This window comes from Elgaria multicarinata, chromosome 9 (assembly GCF_023053635.1).
Source record: "Elgaria multicarinata webbii isolate HBS135686 ecotype San Diego chromosome 9, rElgMul1.1.pri, whole genome shotgun sequence".
Lineage (NCBI taxonomy): Eukaryota > Metazoa > Chordata > Lepidosauria > Squamata > Anguidae > Elgaria > Elgaria multicarinata.
In genome coordinates, this window is record NC_086179.1 from 82,104,645 (window position 1) to 82,130,919 (window position 26,275).

The 26,275-nt window shown below is 43.5% G+C and overlaps 1 protein-coding gene across 1 annotated transcript in view; it reads right to left on the reverse strand.

Annotated features, from left to right (window-relative positions):
- Window positions 1–26,275, reverse strand: part of MAGI2 (membrane associated guanylate kinase, WW and PDZ domain containing 2) — a 748,620-nt gene that overhangs the window by 274,770 nt on the left and 447,575 nt on the right. Inside the window, exon 4 of the mRNA XM_063134211.1 lies at window positions 10,552–10,767. Coding sequence (XP_062990281.1) covers window positions 10,552–10,767 — 216 coding nt within the window. The remainder of the gene's footprint in view (window positions 1–10,551; window positions 10,768–26,275) is intronic.

Consider the following 26,275-nt stretch of genomic DNA (forward strand, 5'->3'; position numbering starts at 1 on the left):
ATGTTTACTTTTTAGTTGTAAGATGTGGAACTGAATTCCATTTTGTTACTAATCTCATCAGTGAAATTGCTAGCTAAATCCTAAGAGCAACTACATGACCTTGACATTTTCCCCAGAGTAGGCAATCGAAGACATGACCACAATTCGGGCCTGCTGAAAATCTTGGATTCTCAGTTGGCACACAGAATATTCATACAGAAGAGTGAAAGAAAAATATGAATTTCCCCAAAACAGGTGTAGGAAGTGGGAAAGACATTTTTCTAGCTGTATAAACAAGCAACATGAAAACTGCCTCCACCTCACTTTCATTTTGAAAGTCCATTTGAGAATAAACATGCAGTTTGAAGAACAACATGGCATTAGAATCACAAACTTGGAAGGAACCACATGGACATTTAGAACAACTGTCTCCTTCATGAGATGACCATCTGCAAACCAGACTTGAGAAAACAACTGCAGAGTCCAGATCAAGGTGTGAGACTATGGCCATAGCTAAATGGGGCTTTATCCCAGGGCGATCCCCAGGATTGTCCCTGTGCGTCCACATGATGCACAGGGGATCCCGGGAGCAGGGAGGGAAAATCCCTCCCTTGCCCCGGGATCTCGCCCTCCACTTTAGGCCTGGTTTTTCTGCGGTTTCAGGCTGAGCCTGAGACGATGGAATGTGTAACCAGGCGTTGCGGTTTGTCCTGGCTCCTTGCGGTTCCTTGTGAGGAGCCGGGACCTGCGCACAGGGTGCAGAGCTACTCAGGAGCTCTGTGCCCATCGGAGGTGGGGTGGGGTGAGCATGGATTTTTTTTTTAAAAAAAGGACGTACCTTTTGCGCACAAGTGCTCGTGCACTCCTGCCCCTTAGAAACAAAAAACAAAATGGCAGGCGTGACACCTCTCCATCTGAGGTTGCCGCGTGCAGCGTGTGGACAGAGGGGGGGATCTCTCAATAAAAATATTGCGGGATCTTCATCCCTCCATCCTGCTAGGTCTAGCTGAGGCCTATGAGAGAGTAAGTACACTACAGTACTATTCTAGTAAATCATGGCTTCTGATGACTCAAACAAGCAAGGAAAGACACAAATGAAGGCAACCAATAAATCAACACATACTGCAACCTTAGAGGTTTACTCATAAGTAAGTTCTTCTATCCCCACCCTGTAAACATTTTTTCCTGGCCTTATCAAAATTCCTTTTCATTTTCCATGAAATTGCTTAGAGGCTCCATCTGAGAAGGACTTTCTGTTTCAGGTGAAAATCGATGGCAATTTTACTCCTTGGTTTTTTCAACTCTAGCCATTGCATGCAGAGTTTCCTACATCCAATGCTGGTAAAAGGCTCACAACACAGAATGACTAACAACCTGAATTCATTTTTTCTATGGATTCCAGGCAGGGGTGAGCAGAATACCCCCATCCCTAGAAAAGTGAGTAGTGCAGTCCTTATGCTTACTGCAGAATTCCTCAGATGTTTTGCTGGAATATGAATCTCCACATTTGCCCTGGACATTTGCTCTAGTGGAAATTTGGTAGCAAAGATAAGAACTATGGGCCAAATTAAACATTCTGCTAAGGATTAGTTTACTTACTTGAGTGTAAGCCTGCACAGCTGTGATTCGGATCAGGACTGTGATGATTTGGGAGGGGTAGATGTTTGCTCTCTCCCCTCCTGTTTTCATCCCAAAATTTCACACACATATGGGGGGCAGGTTAAAAAGAAAAAAAAATCGCTGCATTGATTCCAATGGGGATATTTTTTGGTTTTTTAACCTTCTCATAGGGTATGCGTGTGTGGAACGTTGGGATGAAAACGAGAGAAGGGAAGCTTATATCCCCTCTCCTGAATTGCCATGGTCCTGATCCAAAGAGGGTCACATGTGCTTAGAGTCAAGTAAGTAAGACAATCAGGGACATATCTGCTCTGCGTAATTAGCAGAAAGTTTTGTTTGGACCTAGGTGTCTTGCTTCTTTTTTCCTACATGCAGCACTGCTGCACAGGTCAATAAATTCGCACACATCCATTTCACAGGCCCCAAATTTTAATTCTGACAATTTTTGAGTCAGACCTTTTGGATCTAGATGCAAAGAGTAGGGGCATGTCTATACCTCCTGGTGATCCAGGCGGGAAGGGGGAGGATCTTGCTGATTGTGACATCCTTCCTCTCAGTCCACATGCGGCGCGCAATGTCCTGGGAGGAAGGAGGGCGTCACACCCGCCGTTGTACTCCAGCACAAAAGTAAGGGTTTTTTTTAAAAAAGAAAAAAGTCCCCCTCCGCTCCCCCCCACCCCTGATGGCCCTGGACTCTCCTGAGCCCAGCTCCTTCCCTCTGATGTCTCCCACTACTCGTAGGGAAGAAGGAAGAGGCCTGGACAGCTGGCCACACACCCACGGTCCTCGGGATCATCCCGGGATCGAGGGAAAAAGCGAGAAAAAAGAGTATGGCAATATCCCGGGGAAATGGAGGGATCATCCCTCCCTGCTCCAGGGATCCCCTGTGCGTCATGTGGATGCACAGGGACGATCCTGGGGATATCACCTGGTGTAGACATGGCTTGTGTGGCTGAAAAGCAGCCTATCAAAACCAGATTCATGAAGAGCCCTGTGGGGTGGGGGAATGCACGTTGGGCTTAGAAAAGCCAGTGTGGACTGGTCAGTATAGCTGTGAGAATGAGAGAAGGTAGGATTAGCTGCACAGCCATGCCAAATGAAAAGGCCATGTCTTGAATTTATAAGGTAATGTTTTTCCAGTGTACTCCAAAACACCTAAACTTATGTTTCAATATATATATCCGTTGAAAACCAGATTGTAGTTTGGATTTGTCTTTTCAAATCTTGACATTCTGTTCAACTGAAGAAAGAAGAATGGATCTTTGTTGCTTAGATACATCCACACAGGGGGGTTATACATGTAGCAAGGTATATATATTTGTACTTTCAGCAGTAAAGAAGCAAACTTGGTGTTCAAGGCATGCTGGTAGAAAATCAACAAAAAGAAACAATATTTATCAATAGTTGAAGAGAATTTTACAGCTGTAAAAGTCAGTTTTACAGGTATGAAAAACATCTATGTAGCCTTTGAGTGCAGTATTAATCTGTGCCACCTCTGCTAGCTTCATGGGAACATGAAATGATGTGGCAGGGATTTATTGCATCTGTGCAGGATCAGGAAGTCCAACAACCAAAACATGGAGTTGTTGCTGAAATCAGCCAAATCCAGGTTGCATTAGCTGTTCTGTCTCCTGCCATATGAAGTTATGGAAATACATGACACGTTGTATGTTCCCCAGTACATGTAATGGTCATGTATGAGGAAGAGCATCCCACTTAGGGAGGAATTCATTGCATTGAGGTTTTTTTAAATGGTTTTGCCCAATCTGCACTTTCTGGACCTGAACATGGATCCAAATGCAATTTGCTCTTGGAAATCCATACATTTCTAAGCTTTCAGTGAGCAGAATCCAATGGAGTGCTTATTTCCCTGCCGATTCCTTTCTGCCTCATCAATTCAGCAAGTGGTGGGTCCTGCCAATTCCCTTGCACAAGTGGGATCCATAGTTGATGCAATGCAGATGTAACGCTTCCTAGGGGAAGCCCTGAAATGAATGGAAATACTTACTTTTGGAAGGAAGCAGGTTTGCAGAGCTCCCTTATGTGAGCTCCACTCACCTGCCTCATTTCAGAAATGAGCATTTCTGTTCTTTCCTGGTTTCCCGAGAAGTGCAAATAAAAATGCTTACATTTTGCAAATGTGCATGGACACTGTGATGTTCAGCTGCCTATTATGCGTTAAATGTAAATATAGGCAAAGTTAATGGTTTATATTATGCATAAAGTTCCAGGAAGTAAGTAGGCCTCAATGTACTGACAATTTCTATGCACAGGATGGGTTCGTAAAGGGGAGTTGAATGCCTGAGTGCTGATTGGATGGCGAGAGTGGGAGGAGCTGGAGAAATGTAGCGCTTTATATAGAGTCTGAGCTGACAGCAAGACAGTTAAGTAAGGGGTAGGACAAGAGACAGAAGTGTAGGATTCTGCAGGAGAAGTGTATGAGACAGAGAGAGTGTGGTTTAGGATTCTGTGAAGTGAAGGGTAGAAGTGGGGTAGAGACAGGGCCGGTGCCAGACTATTTTGCGCCCTAGGCAAAGTGAGCTACTTTCACACACACACACCCAAAAAGCCAACTTTGATTTTTAAGAACATATGTTTCCTGGAAAAAGTAAGAAGCACAAAACTTGAAACTGCTAAATTTATTTTAAAGTGCAAGAAATACGTCATGCCAATTATAGCAAACAAATTGGAAAGGAACGTCTATGGGTCTAAAATGCATTATTTAATAGGAATATCACCTCCAAATCATCCCCCCCCCAACTCACATGCGTGCACGCACACACACAATCAGCATCACTCATTCCAAACAAACACATGCATGAACACATGCATTCACTCAAAGACCCCATGCACCCCATTCACCCATACATTCTCTCTCTCTCTCTTCCGGGCGCGTTCCGGAAGTCCAAACATGGAACCGCCCCACCCCCACCCCAGAGTCCCTGGCTTCGCTTCAGCTGGGTGGGCGTGGGGCGCCATCTCGCCTGCCCAGGCCCAGCTGAATCCTCGGGCTGGCCTGGCTCACAGCCAACGCGCATGAGTGCTGCACTGTGCCCGGTGCCCCTCTTAGCTTGGCGCTCTAGGCGGCCGCCTGAGTGGCCTCTCTGGTAGCACCGGCCCTGGGTAGAGAGAAGTGTAGGATTATATGAGAGAAGTGGATGATAGTAGTATTCTAGAGTGGAACCTTGTCAAAAAGAACTGACAGAAACCAATATGCTTTGAACCTTGTAACCATATGCATTTCAACTGAGGAAACCATTAAGCTTGGACATGCACTTACTTACATTAATAAATTCAAATTACATTTAAAAACAACTGGTGTGGTCTGTGGAGAAGTGACTGAGGAGAGAACAGTTAATGGTGGCAGTGGAACGGGAAACTGAGGGCTGGGTTATTATTATTATTATTATTATTATTATTATTATTATTATTAATATTATTATATTTATTTGTATCCCGCTTTTTGCCCAATACTGGGTCTCAAGGTGGTCTTATAAAGTTTAAAACATACATTGTAAAACCTAAGAAAAGAAATGTAAAAAACAAAAAAAGTTTAAAATACACAACAAAATTATAAGTCATTAACATAGATGGAGGACCAAATTACTCTCCAAAGGTGTGCAGGAACAAACAAGTTTTAGCCTGCTTCTGAAAGCCCATCAAGGAAGGAGCCAGTCTAGCTTTCCCGGGAAGACAGTTCCAAAGTACTGGAGCAGCCACCGAGAAGGCCCTCTCCCATGTTCCCACCAAGCATGCCTGTGAAGATGGTGGGACTGAAAGAAGGGCTTCTCCAGAAGATCTCAAAGCATGGGCAGGCTCATAAGGGAGAATATGGTCTTTCAAATAACCTGGACCCGAGCCATATAGGGTTGCTGGGCTGTGGAGCTGTGGAGCCTGAAGAATAAAGGCGAGACAGGAGCGGCAGCGGTAGGGCTAAGCCCTCACACACGTCATTAGCACAGGGGGGATTGAAGTGGTCCTGGGTGCTGTTGGCATGGACAGTCCTATCAGGTAGCTTGTGGGCATCTCAGGTGAAGTTGAGATGACATGAGGTGTCAGGACATCACAAACACACCAGTAAATGGATGCATGCATCCAAAAATGCATTTTTAAAATACAAACATTAAAAATGCATAAATTAATATGTACATTACTCAAAAAACATATAAAATTTCCATATGTATTTAAATAATACTAATAATTGCAAGCGCATGTAGAAATGGGACAGAATTAGCTTGATCTAAAAAAACCTCTAACAAACTCGGTGATTGACAGATCTGTTCATCCATATTGCCGCTAGTATTATAAGAGAAGCTACGATTGCATACATTGTCTTTTCTGCACTGTTATTAAATATACTTTCCTGCACGGAATCTTTGTAGAGGTAACAGTTATACAATTCAATGTGGGTTTTTTTCACTGAAATGGACAAAAGAAACTCCTGTTTTAAAATAGCTATGTGTATATAATTTTTACAGTTCTTGAAGATTAGATGTTGGATTTAGTATGTTATATAAAGCTGTGTATTCAGAAAGCTTTTAATGCACTGATTTATCCTTCCATCTATGGTTTGGGTATTTAGATTTCAATCTTTTTCTTCAGACTTCTAATTTCAATAGGATTATTAGATTTTAAATCCTGTTTTTTCACATATTTTCTATTCCTACATAGGCTAAATAGAACATGTCTACTGATATATTTAATCATCTATCTGAAAACTCAACAGCTCTCAGGATCTTTTTATATGCATGCTTCAGTTGAATTTCTCAAATTAAAAGTAATATTGTGTATTAAAAGGTGGCTTGAGAGAATCTCTGGACACCCCTTATTTTTAGGCACAATAATTACTCTCCATGGGGCAGGTAGGGAATATCTCCATGAAAGATACCTACAGCCAACTTCTGATCTCTCTCCTTCCCCTCCTCCAATATGAAGCACCTCTTTATGGGTGCAAAGGAATGCAACTTATTGTATACTTACTCCCAGTGCAACTTAAGTATACTTAAGGATTGTTATAGTTATAAACCAGAAGTCGTGAGTACGTTTGCAGGCTGGCAGAAGGAAAGCAGCCTGCACTTTTAACAGCAGCTTGATCTAGGGAAAATGTGGCTCAGTTCGGATGACACGATAAGCAACGGTGGTTTAAGTAGCCAACCATTGCTTAAATAGTCAACAGTTGACTATTGTGTCATCTGTCAGGCAAAACCCACCCCACGGTTGACTATTTCTGTGAAATAACCAGTGGAGATAACCAATGATCTGTGGAGTGGACTATTTGCACAACCGTTGGTTAGCATGTCATCTGTCACGCTCTGTGAACTATTTTGGTGCGTTGAGTTGACTATTTCGACGGGCTACAAAGTCCCTGGGCAAGAGCAGCCAAAACTGCGCTGGCCGCTCTGCTACAGCCGCCAGAACTTGATTCTGAAATCTGCCTAGCAACTGATGACGACCACCTCCCCATCCAGCCCTCATTGCACTCATGGAATGAGTGGCTTCTGAAAGGCTCCCATGCCCTCCGCTGCTCCGTGGCCCATCCCCCCCCCCAAGAAGCACTTGATGTTCTGCTCGCTATCACTCAGGACAAGTCCACTCATGTCAGGTCATGGGGGTCGGACCGGGGCTGTGTGGGAAAGGGGACAAGGAATAAGCAGCCATTTTGCCACGGCATCCTCCTGTGCCAGCAGCCGGGCCTCCACATGTATCTTCAAGCGCTCCCTCCAAAAAGCAAGTAGCCCTTTAGCAAATGCAGCAACACCTGCCCCAGATCCACTCCGCATGCACTGCTGCAAACCCCTGTTGCTGGCCGCCAGTGATCACAGCCACCCCGTCCTGCTTCCCCCAACTCCTTTCCCCAAGACAACTCCAATTCCCCAGATAGCAAGGGGCGCCTTTCCCTTTCGCGCCTTTCCCAAGCAGTTTGTCCACTCGCCCTTCGCATGCTCCAGCCCCTCTCCACGCCCTCTCAGCGATCTGCCCTGTGGTCGCGCCACCCGGCCAGGCAGCCGCACTGATCTCCCCCCACTCCTCTGCAATCCTCCTCTTCCCTATGCCCAGCAGAATGCCAATTCAAATGGTGCACATGGGCAAGCCAGCCTCGTGCAGCTCCCCTCCTTTCCCTGCCACTGCTCGGCACTTCCTCCCTGCTCCTCCTCTTCCCCAAGCCCAGCGGCATGAAGCTGCAGATGAAGGAAAGGAGGAAGCCCTTTGTGTGAGGTGATGGCTTGTGGGCCACCTTATGCCCATTCCTCTTTGTTTTGGTGACGCTGCTGCAAATTCTCCTGGTTCCGCCGGCTCTGCAGTGGCATCGCTCCTGAACGTCTTCTTGGCCTTGCTGCATGGCCATGATGCGTCCACCATGACAGAAGGCATGGTGGCATCAAGCATGGCAGTGAATGCCCTGAACAGGATCCCTGCGCTGGCGATGGCTGCGGACCTGCTGAAGCAGCACACTGTGGCCCGTCGCTGGTCCTTCTGTGGACAAACGCCATCTGGACAGAGATGAAGAATTTATCTGACTGGGATGATGAGCACTTCAGAGGCAGCTTCTGCAAGTCCTGCGTGACATTTGATCAGCTCGTGGCTGAAATCACACCCATTCTGCACAGACAAAACACCATGATGTCGGCGGCCGTTCCAGTGTCCCAGTGCTTCGCGCTGATGCTGTAAAAGCTGCGTTTCAACGTGGACTTCCTGCCCCTTTCCACCATCTTTGAGGTGGGCAAGTTGATTGCCTGTGAGATTTTCTGTGAGACCATGAGGGTTCTGAATGAGCTGTACCTTGATAACTTCATCCGGGTGGGGGATGAGAAGAACATGTGTGGATTCCAGGCTCTGGGCTTCCCATAGACTGGAATCTACCTGTGTGTGCATCCTGGCCCCCATGCGCACAGCAACAAATACTATAACTGCAAGCACTACTACAGCATGGTTCTTCAGGCTCTGGTGGACATGAGAGGGAGGTTCCTGGATGTGTTTGTCGGGGTTTGGGGAAAGAGCCAGGATATAACCATCTTCTGGAACTCCCTCCTTGTGGACAATCTGGCGATGGGGCACTTCTTCACCTCCAGCCCCACTTCTAAGTGTGGCCATGCCATGGGCCCAATGGTTCTGGCTGATGTGAGCCTCAACCACTCCACGGGGGCGTGGCAACATGTCATGTGGGGAGTACCCCCTCAATAGCCATCCAAGGAGTTGACTATTCCTCCTCCACTGACTAATGTGTCATCTGAATGCACCCAGTGAATAATCTGCAGCTCTCTACATGTTATTGGACCACAAGTTGCATCATTCCTGACCATTATCCATGCTGGCTGGGGATGGAGTACAACAATCAAGGGGCCAAAAGTTGCCCACCCGTAATCTACAGAAATCAGCAGGTAACCTTCACAGCATGGAAATAAACATGATTAATGTCTACAGATCAAGCTGGTGTGAAAGATGCAACAGTAGAGGCTGCTTGAAAAGGTAATACCTCTAGCTGTGAGTGCTGACTAGTGGTGCTCTGGATCAATGAGACAATGCATTCTAGAAGTCCTATACAACGTAATAAATCTGTCTGTCTGATGTTGCACATTATATTCTTTCCTTTTAGGGCTCAAGCATGCCCCACAGTTGCAATGAGGATGCCACCAAAAATGACTTCCTTATGGAGAGTGATCCTGACCTGGCTTATGGCACTGAGTAGTAGTTTAGTACATGAACTTAACCATCACATTGCAAGTCCCCAGATCTGAAATCTACATTCCTAATAGTCCTAGGAAGCAGAGTGAAGTTTCATAATACTGTGAATCATGCCCTGAGACCTCCCCTACCCTTCAGAATGGTGGCCAACGGAAGGTTCCCCCTCAGGATTACAGATGATGACTTTCATCCACACAGTAGAGAGAATCTGTGAAAGAAGCCTGAGATTTGGTAGACATCGGAGCACTTAGGAAAAAGCACAACACAAATCAGGGTTGGAGAATCTATGGCCTTCCAGATGTTGCTGAATTACAGTTCCCATAATCCTTAACCATTGGCCATGCTGGTGGAGCTGAGGAGAACTGGAGCCCAGCAACAGCCAGAATGCCCCAGCTTCCTCACCCTTGGTGTAAATCCTAAGCATTGCACGTCACACAGAACGAGGCTACATTGAGTCAAGATATTACTGAAGAAGCATGCCGAACGGACGTTGAGGAAAACATTTTTAAATATTGTAAAACGAGGAGTAATTCACAAGCTGAAAAGTGGAGCAGTTTCCAGCAAAGAAAAACTTGAGCAGTTTTTCGATTAAAACATGTCTGCTGTTGAAAACAGCACACTGTATCTAGTTTGGCCCCTCCTTAAAGTAGAGGTTGCAGAACCACTTTTTGTCCAAGGGCTGAATTCCAATTTGGAGGAGTTCTTCAAGGCCTCGTTCTAATAGTGGGAGGGCCTGAAGGCAAAAGGGGTGTGGCCAAAGACAGAAGGGGAGGACCGAAAACACACACCAGACACTGCCAGCTCTTCCTGCCAGTAACTGAGTCTTGGGAGAGACATTTCCACCTTTTAGAATGGGGAGAACTCTACACAAAAGCTGGAAAAGCACCAAATGATCAGCGGTTGGGAGAAATAGGATGGAGCAGGAGCCTGGGGTGGAACCTACTGTCAGGGCTAGACTGCACCCCCTGCCTTAAAGTCTCATACTACAGGCTTCGTACTGTGACAACACGGCGCCCTGTATTCTTCCTGCCCCACTTGGCATCAAACAATGTAGTGCCACAGCAGGATGTCATGGCGGCATGATACAATGTCGACTCTACTCATTGTTACAGAACGACGCAAGCGAACCAGATGTGCAGCGGCTGTCTTCAATGGCAGCCATGCATTTGCAATCGTATCAAGCTTCACCCTTAATCACAAAGGCAAAGAGCTGAGAATCCATGTATGACACAATCGAGAGTGGATGCAGGGGAACAGAATAGCACTGACCTGGTGTTATTGCCATGCCATTCCCGTTGACTACAGCTCGTTCTTCCTCCTCTTCCTCCGGAGGCTCTATGCCAGTCTTCTCCATATTGCTCACAGACTTATTTCTTTTGCGTTTGCCTTCAGCACTGGGTGTTGCACCTGGGAGTATCTGGTCTGTTACATTTAACAATAACGGGGCTGGCTCTGCTGGAGGCTTTGGAGTACCGTAGTAGTTGTCTAAGGAAAAGAAAGAAAGAAGACCAGAAATATGGATGTGTGAAACCTATCCATTAATCTCTGTTATAGTCTTCAGCATTGCCTCCCCGTGGACTTAGATACCTGTGAAAAGTCTCAGGAGAGTCTGAATATACATGACTAAAAAAGGAGCTGAACATGACAGCAGTGAGGTGGTGCGTGCAAGTGAATTTGCATTCAAATTTATATTGGAATGTGCATTCAACTGAGAGTAATAATATACCGATTTGCACTCAGATTTACTTTTTGCTGGTGTCCCCCCCCCAGCTTGTGCAAGTGTTTGCATATTAATCTAAAAATAAAATGAGAATGTAATAATAAAATAATAAAATGTCTGCCTGTCCAACCATCTATCTATCTATTAGCACCATGACTCCCAAGGCCATACTTTCCCTTTGCCTTTGCTCCCTGGGGATTTCGTGATGGCATATTTGCAAGTAAGGAACTGTTCTGCTGTTGCTCTAAAAGACCCTGCAAAATCTTTGCATGAATTTTAAAAATAATTTTTAATTGCAATTGGAATTGATTTTGTTGGAGAGACAGTTTGAATTAATTCAGGCAGACTGTGTGTCGTGAAATACCAAATCTTTAGGGACTTCGAGGCAGCATGAATTCACAGTTAGAGCCCCAGAACACTTGTGCCTTGCAAACACTTATTTTTTTTATATTTATGCCCTGCCCTCCCTCCAAAGAGTTAATAGTAACATACATTATTATTTCCCCAATGTTATTCTCATAACAACTTCGTGGGGTAAATGAAGCTTACAGAAATTGACTGGCCCAGTGTTACCGAGTGAGCTGCATGGTTGAGCAAGGATTTGAACTCAAATCACCCAGTTGTAGTGTGGTTGATGTTTGAATTACAATTCCACACAGGACTCACATCGGGCTGCTGTAGTGCTATGAAGATGCTTAGAGTACATGGTTATTCACCACACAAGGCAATGATCTTTTTGTGGAGATAAGGCACTGGCTTAGGACCAATGTACCCCGAGGACCATCTTTTCCTATATGACCTTGTCCAAATACTAAGATCTTCCTTTAAGATTCTTCACATTTAGAAGTGATGTGGGTAATGACCTGATGGGCCTGGTGGCACCCTATTCCTGGTAATGCTCTCTCCAGGAAGGCTCTTCTGGTGCAGACCCTGATGTCTTTTCAATGTGAAGTGAAATTTTTTTTTTTAATAGCCTGGGCTTTTCAGATCGGCTGTTTTATGCTGGGGGATGCTGGGAGCTGTAAGAATTTTTTTTCCCCTGTCTGAACATGCATACGATTGGGCCCTACATTTTTTGATCATCCAGTGTGCCACTAGATTCTAGAATTTAGAATTCATTTTCCTGTTCTACTGTTGTAATCTGTTTGTGCAAGGTGCTTGAGTGAGTAATTGCTGGTCAGCTCCAGGCACTTGTGAATGAAAATGATTTTCTATAACCATTTCAATTGGGCTTTAGGCCTTTAAAGCTCTAAACCGTTAATGGCCAAATGGCCTTAGACCAAAAGAATGTCTCCTCCTATACATACCTAAGGTTACCTTCTGAGGCTCTTCTCTGGGTGCCCACCAAACCAGATGACACAAGCTTCTACTTGAGAAAGAGCCTTTTCAGTGCTCGTTTTCATTCCATTTAGAGAATGGCCCTTCTACACCTAAGGGTTATCCCAGGGAAATGGAGGGATCATTCCTTGCCTGCTCCCGGGATCCCCTATGTGTCATTTGGATGCACAGGGATGATCCAGGGACAACCCCAGAAAAAAAGGCAGGTGTAGAAATGGCCAATGTCTTTCCTACAGAGTCTCACCTAGTTTTTCTTATGTGTTAGTGCTTCATAGGGCATGTCTACACCAGCCATTTATCCCAGGATCGTCCCGGGATCATCTATGTGCATGCAAATGACACACAGGGGATCCTGGGAGTAGGCGGGGATGATCCCGCCATTTTCCTGGGATAATCATTAGGTGTAGAAAGGGCCTTAGTTCCTTGCACCGTTGCTGTCCTCTCCATTTATTTATTTTTAGTTTGGTTTCATTCGATGATTGTTTTAAATTTTACATTGTTTTGTTATATTCCTGCATTTTGTTGTTTTAATCTTTGTTTTGTGAACTACCTGGAGAACTTCAGTTATTTGTCAGTATAGAAAGGCAGTAAGCAAGTAAGCATATCAACCAAACAATCAACCCATCCATCTGCTTTTAGATCTACTGTTTTAAATTGCCTTTGTTTGTTTTTATCCCAGTGAGTCAGTAGATTCTGCATTTAGAATGTATAGCCTTTTGGGGAGCTAAAAAGCAGGATGTAAATATTCCTAAATTAGAAAATTAAATAGTTTGGCTTTTAACCTGCCTCCACCCTCATTTACCCTTCAAGCCAAATGAATTAATGTTACAATGTCATGTCAAGGAAGTGGTGATGAAGGAAAAGCATTTGGAAAGAACTGCTGTGATGATGTTGACAAATATCACACACACACACACACACACACACACACACACACACACACACACACATACCCCATACCTATTAGACTTGTCTAGTGGCATTTAGATCCATATCCTAAGGGCAATCAAACCCTCTAGAAAAACAGAAACTGTCTGGGTCAGACATCTGGAAGTCTCCCAACATAATAGTGCTGGTATTAACATTTAAAGCCCTAAATGGCTTAGGGGCCAGGCTATCTGAAGGAAGGCCTCCTCCCATATGTACCTGCCTGGACCCTAAGGTCATCCTCAGGGGTCCTTCTCCGCGAGCCCCTGCCAAAGGAAGTGAGGCAGGTGGCTATCAGGAGGAGGGCCTTCTCTGCTCTGGCACCCCGGCTGTGGAATGAGCTCCCTAAGGTTCGCTTGGCACCTACATTATATGCTTTTTGACGCCAGGTGAAGACCTTTTTATTCTCCCAGCATTTTAACAGTCTATAAATAAATTTTAACTTGGTGTTTTAAATTTTGCATTACTGCTGTTTTTATCTGGTTGAGCTTTTATATTGTATTTTATATTATGGTTTTATACTGTTGTTTTATACTTTGAATGTTTTTAATTTTTGTGAACCGCCCAGAGAGCTCCGGCTATTGGGCAGTATAGAAATGTAATAAATAGGTTCCACCTCACATTTCAGGGTGCTGAACCTGTCTTAATCCAAGATCTTAATATAGGAGAGACTGAGCACATGCTCCATCTGTCCTCATTAATAAACACTGTGAAGCTGTAGACAAGCAAATAGTATTTCCCTCGTGCTCCTTAAATTGATCAGCATTCATGGGGGTTTCCTGAAGATGTATCATTTGCATTTTCAGCTATTTTATGCATCAGATTATTTATGCCAATAACAGAAGACTCTGGATAGCTACAAGAAATTTTAATTGATATCTACCCTACAGTTACCACGCAGATGGAGGTATATTTTCCACCTACATATAAACAATATATTCAGGCAATAGAAAAATATGGGGGAGTGCATGTAATGTTCAGCTAGCTTACAGTACCTGACCTTACTACAAAGAGATAATTAACAAATGTAACAACCCAGACTTCTTCACATTGCAATGACATTATATAGAACAGATGTTTCAGTAATAGTGATTCACTAAGAAAATGCACTATGCCTAATGGTTCTAAAACTCACATAAGGCTTTTAGTATGCAATATGTTGGAATCTTGTTCTCTTAAATAGCTGTTGCAAATCTCCTTTGTTGTTGCAATTTGGCATTTATTTGAGCAAAAAAGTTAATGTGTCAGGCATAGAAATGCTCTTAATTCACAGGTGAAGTTTTGAAAGGACAGTTACTAAGTTGTCTAGAATCACTGAAAAATCAACTGAACATTGATGAGTTTGAAGCTAATGTTAGTATTTTTAAGGTGGCACATTCTTCACAGTTTGGTCCAAAAACCGAGAATAATTTTAAGATAACCAGAACATTTTTTTTCTTTCCCTCTTGTAATTTCATCCATGTACATCTCTTTTCTGAGCAGGAATGTTGTCTGGTTGCAAATATTTTTCTTCATTGAAATGCTTAACAATGTTTGACTCGTGTAACGTGCTCAACAGTGTGTGTTGCCCTTGGAGTTGGGTTGGAAGCTTCAGCTAGTGCAGAATGTAGCAAGTAACCTGGTGTACACACACACACACACACACACACACACACACACACACACACACACACACACCCCTACAATAGAAAATGTTTGGTCAGAAATAACCATGTAAATTCTTCACTTGGAAAAAACAGAAAGGGATGGAGGATATACTCCTATCAATGACTGGTAAAAAGGGGAAATAGTTAACAGTGAGATCAACACGATTTCTGCTAATTTCTTCTGGTTTACCTTGGACAGTAATTATTGCCAAATCTGGAATTCAGATTGGCTTGTATTTAAACAGGAGCTTCAAAAACAGGTGGTGGACAATCATAGGATACAGATAAAACTATGATATAAATAAAAATATTATGTGGGGAGCGATGTTCACTGGGGAAAAAGAATATCTAGGAAATCCATTTTACTTGGTATAGATGGGTGGAAATTTTAAACTCCAAATCTTTTTCACATCTGACATAACAATCCACCGGTAGTGGGATAGACTATTCTTTTCCTTGTACCAGTGGGGACATATTTCCAGTGACGCTGTAGTTCTGCCAGGGTAAAGCAGCTTTCAGCAATGTCTGGAGAGACCTGATAAACAAGAGCTTAGAGTAACTTTGGGCACCCATCACCTCCAACTGGCCCAAACACAACTGTGAAGTCTGTGCTTTTCTTAGATATGCTTCCTGTAACCAGATCTCCCACAAGAATATGTCCCAGTGGCTCAAAGGAGTACAATTCTTTGCTGCTTCTTTAGAATAATGTAACAACAACAGTACATTCCATTCTTGTTGTTTGGGAAAGTGGTATTCTTCTTCTACCTGTCTGGGCAGATAACCGTTTTTGAATATATAAGCAGGGAATATTTGGAAGAATTGAACTGATTCTGATTATTCCTTACAAAATTAAGGCCTCTTCCAATCATGAAATGGATTTTTATATATCTAACCAAATAGTGATTTTTATGGACTCTTATGAATTAACTTCCGGGATATTTTGGCTCAAAGGGCTAAGAGAGGATGACTAGAAGAAGTAATCGCCAAGCTATTAAAATAATTGGGTTGGATCCAAATTTGCACCTCATTTTTTCACCCTATTCTTTGTGGGGAAATGGGGTGGAGGGAATCTCTGAATATTCTCCAAGCTGATAAACATTTCCAACAGTTTGTGGGGTGCCTGAAAGACAAAGTTATGAGAAATTTATCTTCTGATACATTTCCAACATGTCGTTGGATGCTGAAAAAAGGAAAATCTCCTGAGAGTTTTCTGCTTATCTCTAGCACACACAGAGATAAGCCATATAGTCAGTTGCTGCTTGCTATTTGCTTTGCTCTGCCACAACTGGTGGTGTGGACTTTTTCTTAATCTGGCAACTGACGAGGATTCTGACTGCGGTGCTGAGCTCCTACCTCCATTCATTGCCACAAGTTCCATTCGATTTGCATAAAACAAATAAAATGGAACTGACATTTTGTTATTATCTGGATTGCGGTGGGAAAGACCTTCATAACAAAATGGCGCAGCGCACTCTGCACCAGATGAACAAACCTATAAATGATAATTTCTCTTTGATTTATACTTCCTTTCTGCCATTGCTCTTTGTTTCCCACAGAACTATAATTTTGATAGATTTTATCCTGCTATTTCATAGCCATATAAAAGTTGGAAACCTTAGTAGATTATCCTACCCTAGCTTTGCATTGTTTATTAGCTATAAACAGTTGTCCAATTCCAGGTACTTAGCCAGAGATACCTCAGAGGGTGTTTTCAGAAAGTACTATGCACACAATTTCTGAAAACATGGCATCTGAAATCAGCACTTACGGAAACAATCCCATTACTCTGATACGATTCCTCAGGAATAAATGGGCTGTGAATTGCAGCCCAAACCTCTCAAAATGACTTAGTGCAGAATCAATAGTCATACTTGAAAATCTGGAGTCATGTTTTAGTTTCCTTTAATTATTCATCTGGAATTGGAAAAACAATGAGTAAAGAAGTTGTTTCAATAAGGAATATATTGACTGGTTTCTCTTTTAAAGCTTTCAGCTGATTTAATACAGATCTCCCACATTTGAGTTTCAAGTTGGTAATTATCTCTGCTGCTCTCCAAGTCCAGCCAGACCCTTTCTCCGCCCTCCTCTCCTCTCAGTCCTTAAGAAACACGTTGAAAGAATTAGCTGGATACATATTTGTGAAACAGAACATATATTTATTTATAACCACACATAAATCCCAAGCCAGACTTTAAAAGCTTCCAGGTAGGGCATACTTTTAAAATAAATAAAAGTGGTCCAAAGCCAAGGGGAATTGGCTTTCCCCTACTTCTCTCCATTGCCTCCTGCACCTTGACATCTACTTCAGAGGCCTGCTTAAGCAGCAAACGTGGAGTTATGAATATCTTTACATTACAGGCCTTGGCCTTTTCATTCTGATGATCAAGTCCTTATTTTAACTGTTTCTTATCTTCCACTGTTTGTTGAAAAGCCCCTTGGAGTATCATCAGCCACAAGGACCTTGGTCACCTTGATGGATGACTTTTAGCAAGAGAGGGACAGGGGGAGTGCAACCCTGTTAATTCTCCTTGATCTCTCATCGGCTTTTGATACTATGGTGTCCTCCTGGATTGACACTGTGGTATGGATATTAGAGGCGCTGTGCTACAGTGGTTCCGGTCCTTACGGGGTTGTTCTCAAAGAATAAAACTAGGTGACTACTCCTCTGCCCCTTGGCAATTTGAGCTATGGGGTTCTGCTGGGCAACATCTTGTCCCCAATGTTGTATAACATCTATATGAAGCCACTGGGAGTGGTCATTAGGGGATTTGAGGCTTAATGCCATCAATATGCTGATAACACACAGCTCTATCTCCCTGTGACAATTGAATCAGGTGAGGCTGTGCAGGTCCTGGACCAGTGCCTAGACTCAGTAATGGGCTAGATGAGGGCCAATAAATCGAAACTGAATCCTGGCAAGATGGAAGCCTTGTGAGTGAGTGGTTCCCGAGTCTGGGAGATAGGCTCATTCCTTGTTCTGGATGGGGTTGCACTCCCTCTGAAAGATCAAGTTCGTAGTTTGGGAGGTACTCTTAGATCCATCTCTGTTGCTGGAGGCTCAAGTGGCCATGGTAGCTCAGAGTTCCTTTTACCAGCTTTGCCTGGTTCGCCAGCTACAGCCTCTCCTGGACAAAGATAGCTTAGCCATGGTGGTACAGGTATTAGTAACCTCGAGGTTGGATTACTGCAATGCGCTCCATACGGGGCTGCCCTTAAAGTTGCTCCGGAAGCTGGAGCTAGTGCATAATGCTGCAGCTCGGCTGTTGTCTGGAGCTGCCCCTTTCCAGCATGTAACTCCTTTGCTGAGGGAACTGCACTGGCTGCCTATTCGCTACCGGGCCAGGTTTAAGGTTCTTGTACTTGTACAAAGCCCTAAAGCACTTGGGACCAGGATACCTGAGAGAGCACCTTCTCCCCTATCAACCTGCCCAGACACTGACGTCATTGGAGGGCAAGCTCCTGGTGGTTCCACATAGACCTAGCATATGATTGGAGTCCACCAGGGGAAGAGCCTTCAGTGTGATGGCCCCCCTCCTATGGAATTCCCTGCCAAATAATCATTAGATCCTCTATGATTACTTGTCTTTTTAATAGCTAACTGTTTGTTTGTAACTTTTGTTGGAATGGTCTATTGAAGGCAATAAATTGTTGTTGTTGAATTCCGTGCCTTTGGAAGTCAGGCAGGCGCCAACTTTGTATTCCTTCCGGTGCCGCCTGAAAATGCTGTTGTTCCAGGAAGCCTTCCCTTAACGACCAGCCACAGTTTATTTTGCACTCTATTACTTTTAGAAATATACTTTTAATGTGTTTTTATTCTTATTTTATTTGTCCACCGCTCTGAAATTCTGATTGGGGAACGGTATATATATATTGTAAATAAATAAAAATAAGGAGGCTGTTGGGCCATAGGAGCCCACAGGCTAGACTACTTTCCAGGTTCCCTCCAAAGAGGCAGAAAGGGATGGGATGATGGTTTGACAAGCCTCCACTCCAGTGTTTCAGAGTTGTCCCCACTGTTCTCTGGGGCCTCTCCTGTCCCTTCGAACTCAAGCTGATCCTGCATTTATAATCTAACTACGTATAAAGGATGCTTAATTTGGAAAGCCTATAACAACCATTAAGCTACTCAGCAGAGCAGACTGGGAGGGGGGATCCTGTTTCCCCTTACCAAAGCTGAAATGGGAACCAAATCATTTCTACTTTGCCCCACTGGAAAGTGATCAATGCTGCCCTGTTGACTGGCCATTCGGCATAAGGCAGCATAGCTGACACAGTCCCTTGCCTTGCTCCATGTAACAGGTCAATGAAAAGACACTCATCCCTGCTGCTTGAGGCAGGAGATGGAGTGTGATCGCTTCATGGTTTATGGTGGCCTTAAATGATTTCAACGTTTCTGGTTATTCCTACTATGTTCCTCTTAGTCACACAGGAAAGTGAGTTCTTTGGGAGGGGGAACAGAAGGATGGATAGGTTATTCCTCCATTATCCATCTGCTGGAACATTTCCTTGTGGCGTTGATCAATCTAGTGTAAATTGCAGCACTAAAACATAAAGCTAGCCTGAAATCACAGCCCCTCCTTAGTGTTTATTCCCCAAATTTTACAAACTAATCATGCAACTTTAAAATCATTAATGCTGAGCCACTCAAAAACAAAACGCAGGAGAATTATTGATTGATTGCCGCAAATCGTTTGCTAGCACCTTACTGCAATTACTAACAGACACAATGTGAATTTTAATTTACTTGCTTAGGATTCAGCGCCCTTTAAAATTTAAGCTTGCACTTATATTGAGACAAGCTGAAGTTAGTGGGAATCACACATGGGGAACTGTGTCCAGGATTGTAGTGTCTGGATTAAGACATTAAGATTTTCCTCTGAAATTTTGCTTTTATGCAGCATTTAGTTCTATGGGGATCAATGCAGGTCTCATTCCCAGTGGTTGGTGCCTTAATAAATCCTATCATGAGTCAGAGCCTGCCAAATTACCAAAGCGTTGCTTAGCTTGCTGCATGAGTTATTCAAGGGATCTGAAAACACTCTGCTTCTGAGGCTTTCTTAATGTAACATAAAAGCAGAGAGTTTTTTTCCACCCCTGTTGCAAGTGAAGGCTGGGGGCTCCTATTTCAATGGAGCTGTGAATTGTCTCTGGGTTTCAATTCAAACCAGTCAGAACTCTAAAGGAGCTCTCTAAGGTGCTAGACCCATGTTCAGTCCTTCAGAGTCCTGACTGGTTCTGACTGAAACCCAGAGCAGATTCACAGCCCCACTGTAACAGGAGCCACCAGCCTCCATTGTCTTTTCTCCAAAGGTGCATTTATTAGCTTGGCATCTCGTTTATGAATTAGAGGAAATGCTGCATGCATGCCATTTATTTCCTTCAACATCCATATTAATGTAGTACATTATTAGGCCAACCTAAGGATCACCAAAGATGTGCAAGCTTTTGCGATCACCAGATCTCTTTATCAGGAAACATGTTACAAAAAGCAGGCTGGGTCAGGTGAGCCAGTGGAAAGGGAAAGGAGAAGGGGAAAAAAAGAAGAAGCTGAGTTGTTGTAGTCATGATCACAATCTCGCCTACTCCAGTCCTGGTTTGCGAAGTCAGAAAGTGCAATCCCAATGATTTTTTATCAGACTTGTTCCTAAATTTTCAGCAGCAACATTCTCTGCAGTTTAACATCCAGGATTATTTTATGCCCTTGCATCTCAACATTCTTAAACCCTTACCCAAGCACATCTTGGAGCGAAACTCCACCTAGATCAAAAGTTTCTGTCCCTCCTCTCAAAGCAGCAAGATTTGGCTATATCACTATAGAAATGTCCAGCTTTTCACAAGCCCTTCAATCTTGTTTCCAAAAATGGAATTATTATGGTTCATTATTACTGAGTTATAGTACATGCATGCAGAAAAAACCCCGGTTCAATCCCTGCCATCTCCGGTTGGGCTAGGAAAGAATCCTGCCTAAAACCCTGGATAGCTGCTGCCAGTCAGTGTCAACATTATTGGCCTAGACAGATCCATGGTCTGATTCAGCATAACGCTGCTTCCTACGATCCTATTTATTTTGTTTGGGTCATGCAGTCTTCAGATGCCCTTTGTCAACTTCAAGGCAGTTCTCTGGAATGTTTATTTTAGCTGGCATTTTCTCCAAGGCTTCTTGTAATTGAGCAGCCTGTAGTGGCTCAGCTGGCAGGTCTATTCATTCATTTAAATTGTTCCTGAAGCAAGCTACCCTACTAACCACACCTGGAGAGGTATGCAAGGAGTCCTTTCCCTAAGTCCGTCTAATGGCATCTATCACACACAGACCTGGTGCGCTGGAATACACAGCTGGAAAGAAATTAATGCCATGCAGCTGGTTGTCCTCCTTACATGCTAAATACAAACAGAAAATATTTCCCATAGTCTCCAGGTAAAAAACAAAAAAAGTGCATTAAAATATTGAAAAGGGCGGGGGTGGGGGGGGTGAGAAAAAGAAACAACTCCCTGAAGTTGAGTATAATAAAAATCTTGCAAATTTTGCTCCTTAGAAACAGTATTTTCTGCAAGCGGCAAGTTAAATTATTTCTTGATTCCAAATGGCACAGGAGCGGTAATGCCAAACTGGAGCTTTTGGTTTCACCTTCAGATTTCATTTAAATATGTAACATTGGCTTCAATCCTATACATCAGCCTTTCCCAATTGGCAACCTCCAGATGTGTTCAATTACAAGTCCCATCAGTCCCAGTTAGAGTGATGGGAGTTGTACTCCAACACATCTGGGGCTGGGTGCCAGGTTGGAAAAGACTGCTATCCACACCAGGGAGTAATCCCCATTGTCAGTAGATATAGACAGGATTGTGCTGTTAAATATTTTGCTTCTTAAAGTCTAGTCACAGATTACAGCGACACTTGAAATATATTTAGACCAGATCTAGATTCAACAACATCTATCTTATTGATCTAGGCCAGAATTCAAAGAACTGCCTCACTACTTCCACATACCGAAGGGGGTCTTCTGTTTCTTAAACAGCAGCCCATTATGCCAGACAGCAAACTGTGATTTGGCACAGGGGTCTGCTGGGTATTCTCAAGGCTTCGGGCACACCTAAAATAGCTCTTTGGATCCTGGCCACAGCCTAAAACTACAATGGGTGCAAAATCTGTCGAGTCTGGCAGCACTGCACAAGGATAAAACAAAACAAAACGCAGCGCTTCTCAGAGGTAGAGTGCATATAAGGAGATCAGTAATAGAAAGAGGATTAGTTTAATGAATAAATTGGGATTACAATGTGATTTCCCATTAGCCTCTACTAATGGACTATAAGCACTTAGATCAATATCTTCAAACAGAGGCAGTGCAAGTGGAATTGGCATTCAACAGTTTGCTAAGAGACCAAAAAGTGATCTCTTCCATCAAGGACAACCAATTTTTTTTTTTGTTTAAAGCCTGAGTCAGTCACACAGTTGGTGCAGATTGGAATCAATGTCCATGGCAGATTAATGCTTCTTATCTTTGGTCTCTCATCGACAAGCTCTTTAGCCTAGGGCTGATTGCGTTTGCTTGGTCTCATCTCCCCACCCCACCCCACCCCGACACTGCCTCCCTGGCATTTCTTGGACACATGCATTTTTGACGCATTTTCACTGACACCTCTGCTTGTTACCCATTGGAAACACACACACACACACACACACACACACACACACACACACACACACACGACAAAAGCAAATGATCCAGTATATCAGCTATGTTTAGTACTAAAATTGGCAGGCCTGTTTCCAATATAGTGCAAGGGCACATCCAATCTGAGGGAGGCAGGATGGAGGCTACCTCTGGCCAATGCACAAACAAACAGGGTCCTAAATGGGACAGCCAAATCTCCAGAGAATACAGAGGCTGAAGAGAAATTCTGGAACCTAAATACTGACTGATCATATCTTCACACTCGGTAAAAAACATAAGGAACACTTACAGTCTTAGGAAAGGTTTACAAGACGAAAGATGAACTTAGTTTTCCGCACAAATATGTCTTGGGCAAACACAGGACCAGACGCTCATCACTCTTGTGATCTACCATGATTGTGGTAGATCCCAGGTGTCACCATTGGGTGCATGTGTGTATGGATGGGAAGGGAAATCAGAGGGGGAGGGGGAAAGGTTGGTACATGTGTCCCTGTCACCCTTCCGTACTGAAGATTTTCAAAGACCTGATTAGGGCTAGATTCACACAACCACCTGTACATAATAAAACCCAGATAAAACAGTAGTAAAGAATAGTTTGCGTTCCAAAACCAGGCCTGAAGCCCGATTGAAATGGATCTAGATAATCCGTTTCATTCAAGAGTGCCTGGAGTTGTCCTGCAACCACCCGCTCAAGCACCTTGCTCAGGAAGAGGATGTTGAACAGCATAGGGGATAATTGTTAACATCCTCTGGGTCCAGGTTAGTTTTTTCAGGAGTGGTCTGATTGCTGCCTCTTTTAAAGAGGCCAGCACCACTCCCTCTCTCAGGGAGGAATTTACAACCTCCTGGTCTTTTCCCCACCACGCAAAAAGTGGTGCCCTTGCGGTGTTATTTCTGCCATGAGAAAGGTAGCACAAGGGCCTACGCCCCACATTTCCTTTCCCCACCACACAGAAAGGAAGAGCCCTTGTGCTGACTTCTGCTTTCAGAAAGGTAGTGTAAGGCCCTGATCCTTCCAATTCCTCCTGTTGTATATGTCATACCTCCCCATTCTCTGATGGTCAAACTACAGGCTCTTTGAAAGCTAGTAGCTACATTCCACCCCTTGTTTTACTCAAAATAATTCCAGGACACCTGATATAATTGGGCCCCACTGTGGTCCCTATTCTGATTGGGCTGTGGATTGTAACTGGATTACTTTGGCAATGTAAACTGAAATGGAATCCCAACCTGGACCAGAACCCCAGCAAGGGGCAAATGGTTGAAGCTCTCTACTCGCCCACCATGTTAGCGACCCAATCCATGTAGTGATGTGTTGTTTGACCCTGAAATGTCACATATCATAACTAAAGGACTAAGCATTGCAGATTAAATTCATTATATTCCTTCCTGCTTGCTCTCTTCTCATGTTCTCCAGAAGGCATGAGGGCTAAAACTGGGCCAGGATGCCCCCCCACCCCGGCATGTTGGCCCTGTCTTCAGTGTTCCCATGTGCACCAGCAGTGGTGACACCAGAAAAAAAAGAATTGGGGGGTCGGTGGGTGAGTGGGAGAAACATAAGAATCACTGAATTGATTAAGCACCATCACCGGTATATTCCTTACTCAGAACAAGGGGGGAGCTGGAGTTAACCGCCCTGCTCACAAAAAAAAGTAGATTCAGATATTTTAAATTGATATCCAAGGGATAATTGAAATGTGCAGTAAATCTACAAATGTTTGAACAGGAATATCAAATTCCAGGTCATTATTATTATTATTATTATTATTATTATTATTATTATTGTTATTAAAAGCACAGTGTGGGCATTAAAGGTGTGCAAAATGTTAAACAGAAAAATGACTTTGCTCTGTAATTTCCTTTTTATGAGGCTATTCAGATCACATGCAATTCTATTTTATTGAAAAAGCAGGTTCTTGATGGGGGAGCCATTCTGCAACAATGAAGAGCAAAGAACCATAAAGCCATGCGTATATTCGTGGCTGCCTCAGCTCTGTGAACCGTTTCCACAGGTGAGCGACCTATTTGCCTGGGCATTATGCACATGGACACACTGCTTGGCTTGTTGCCTCTTGTATAAGCCTCTAGTGCCTGCCTGTGTTCTGTAAGTCATCCTTCCTTTGTATGTTGAAAGCCTGGTGTAAGATTACTACCTTATTATTTAACATAGATGATCAGCTAACTTGCTGTTGTCTTTTCATTTTCCCTTTGGATTTCTCTTATCCAGTAGTGTAGTGGAGCCAGTGTTTCAGGGACCCAGTACTGGCACTTTGGAACTTCCTGTTCCCTCTTTGCTTAGCTATTATTCTCACGGTAGCTTCAAGGAAAATTAATTTTCTCAGCAACCATATATCCTGCTCTAATGCAAAGTATTTCGGGGTAGCTTGGTCTTAATTGATGGGCAAGTAAGACCCAATAGCATTATAAAATATCTGCTCCTATTAGAGAAGAAAATGGGTAGAATTGGTTTGTTGATGTGGATCAACACCGCTACTTGTATTTTTGGCTTCTCCTTGGGGGAGTGTGTGTGCGGAGGCTATAGGGTCTTTGATGATGACAGTCTATCCTTCAAAATTCACCAACACACAACTGCTCTTACCATCTGATGCCTACTTTTCTAATGGTGAACCTTTCTGATGGTTCTTTTGCTCTTCCTCCACATGTAGATCAAGCCCAATAAATCCTCATTACTTTTTCTTGTAACTTAGGGCTCATCTACACCCAGCTGGATAGTCCGGTATGAAAGCAGTATATAAAAGGCAGGAGCCACACTACTGCTTTATAGTGGTACTGAAGTACACTGACAACTGTCAGGGCCCATGACACATCTACACCAAGCAGGATATAACATTATGAAAGCACTATGAAAGCGGTATGTGGTATGTGTCAATGGGCCCCAACACTTGTCAGTGCACTTCAATACTGCTATAAAGCAGTAGTGTGGCTCCTGCCTTTTATATACTGCTTTCATACCACTTTCATAGTGGAATATCCTGCTTGGTGTAGATGAGCCCTTACTTAAATGTTGTTCTGTGGTTAACTAGAATTGTTCAGGCAAGGTATTGGAAATCCAGTATCATACCAAATAAAAGCAATGTCTAATTGGGTTTTGGAAATTGCAGAAATGGAAAAGTTAAGACATCCGAAAGAGGAGTGGTTTGCCTTCTCTGTACTAACGGTAGATAGAAGGACTTCCCTAGTGATTTAAGGAGGAAGACTCCTTCTGATGGAGGAGACTTGGATCCAACTCATTAAATAGAGCTTATGAAACAGGTAACTGTTTGACCAATTTACATTAAGCCAATGAAGGCATTTGTGGGGGTGGAAATGACAAGCATGGAAAATCGTTGGACTTTCCTGCCCTTTCTCACCAAACTGCAAATAATCCTCTGAAAAAGTGAGAGGGTATTTCTTGGCTTCTCACTTGTTCTAACATTATGCACTCAATCAGCGCACGTGCCACAATATGCATGCTGCAACTTGTCTGTTCTAGGCCCACTAGGTCACGGTAGTCTGAAGATGAAGAAATCAATGTCTCTATTGTGAAGGGGATGAAAACACTGTGATTGCAATCTTCCTATCTTTAAAAGTGCTATGGCCATATACATTGCTACTCAATACAGGTCACCACGTCTCAGCAAGGAAAATATTTTGAACAACAAGATCCAAAGGCAATTGTTGCTAGCCAC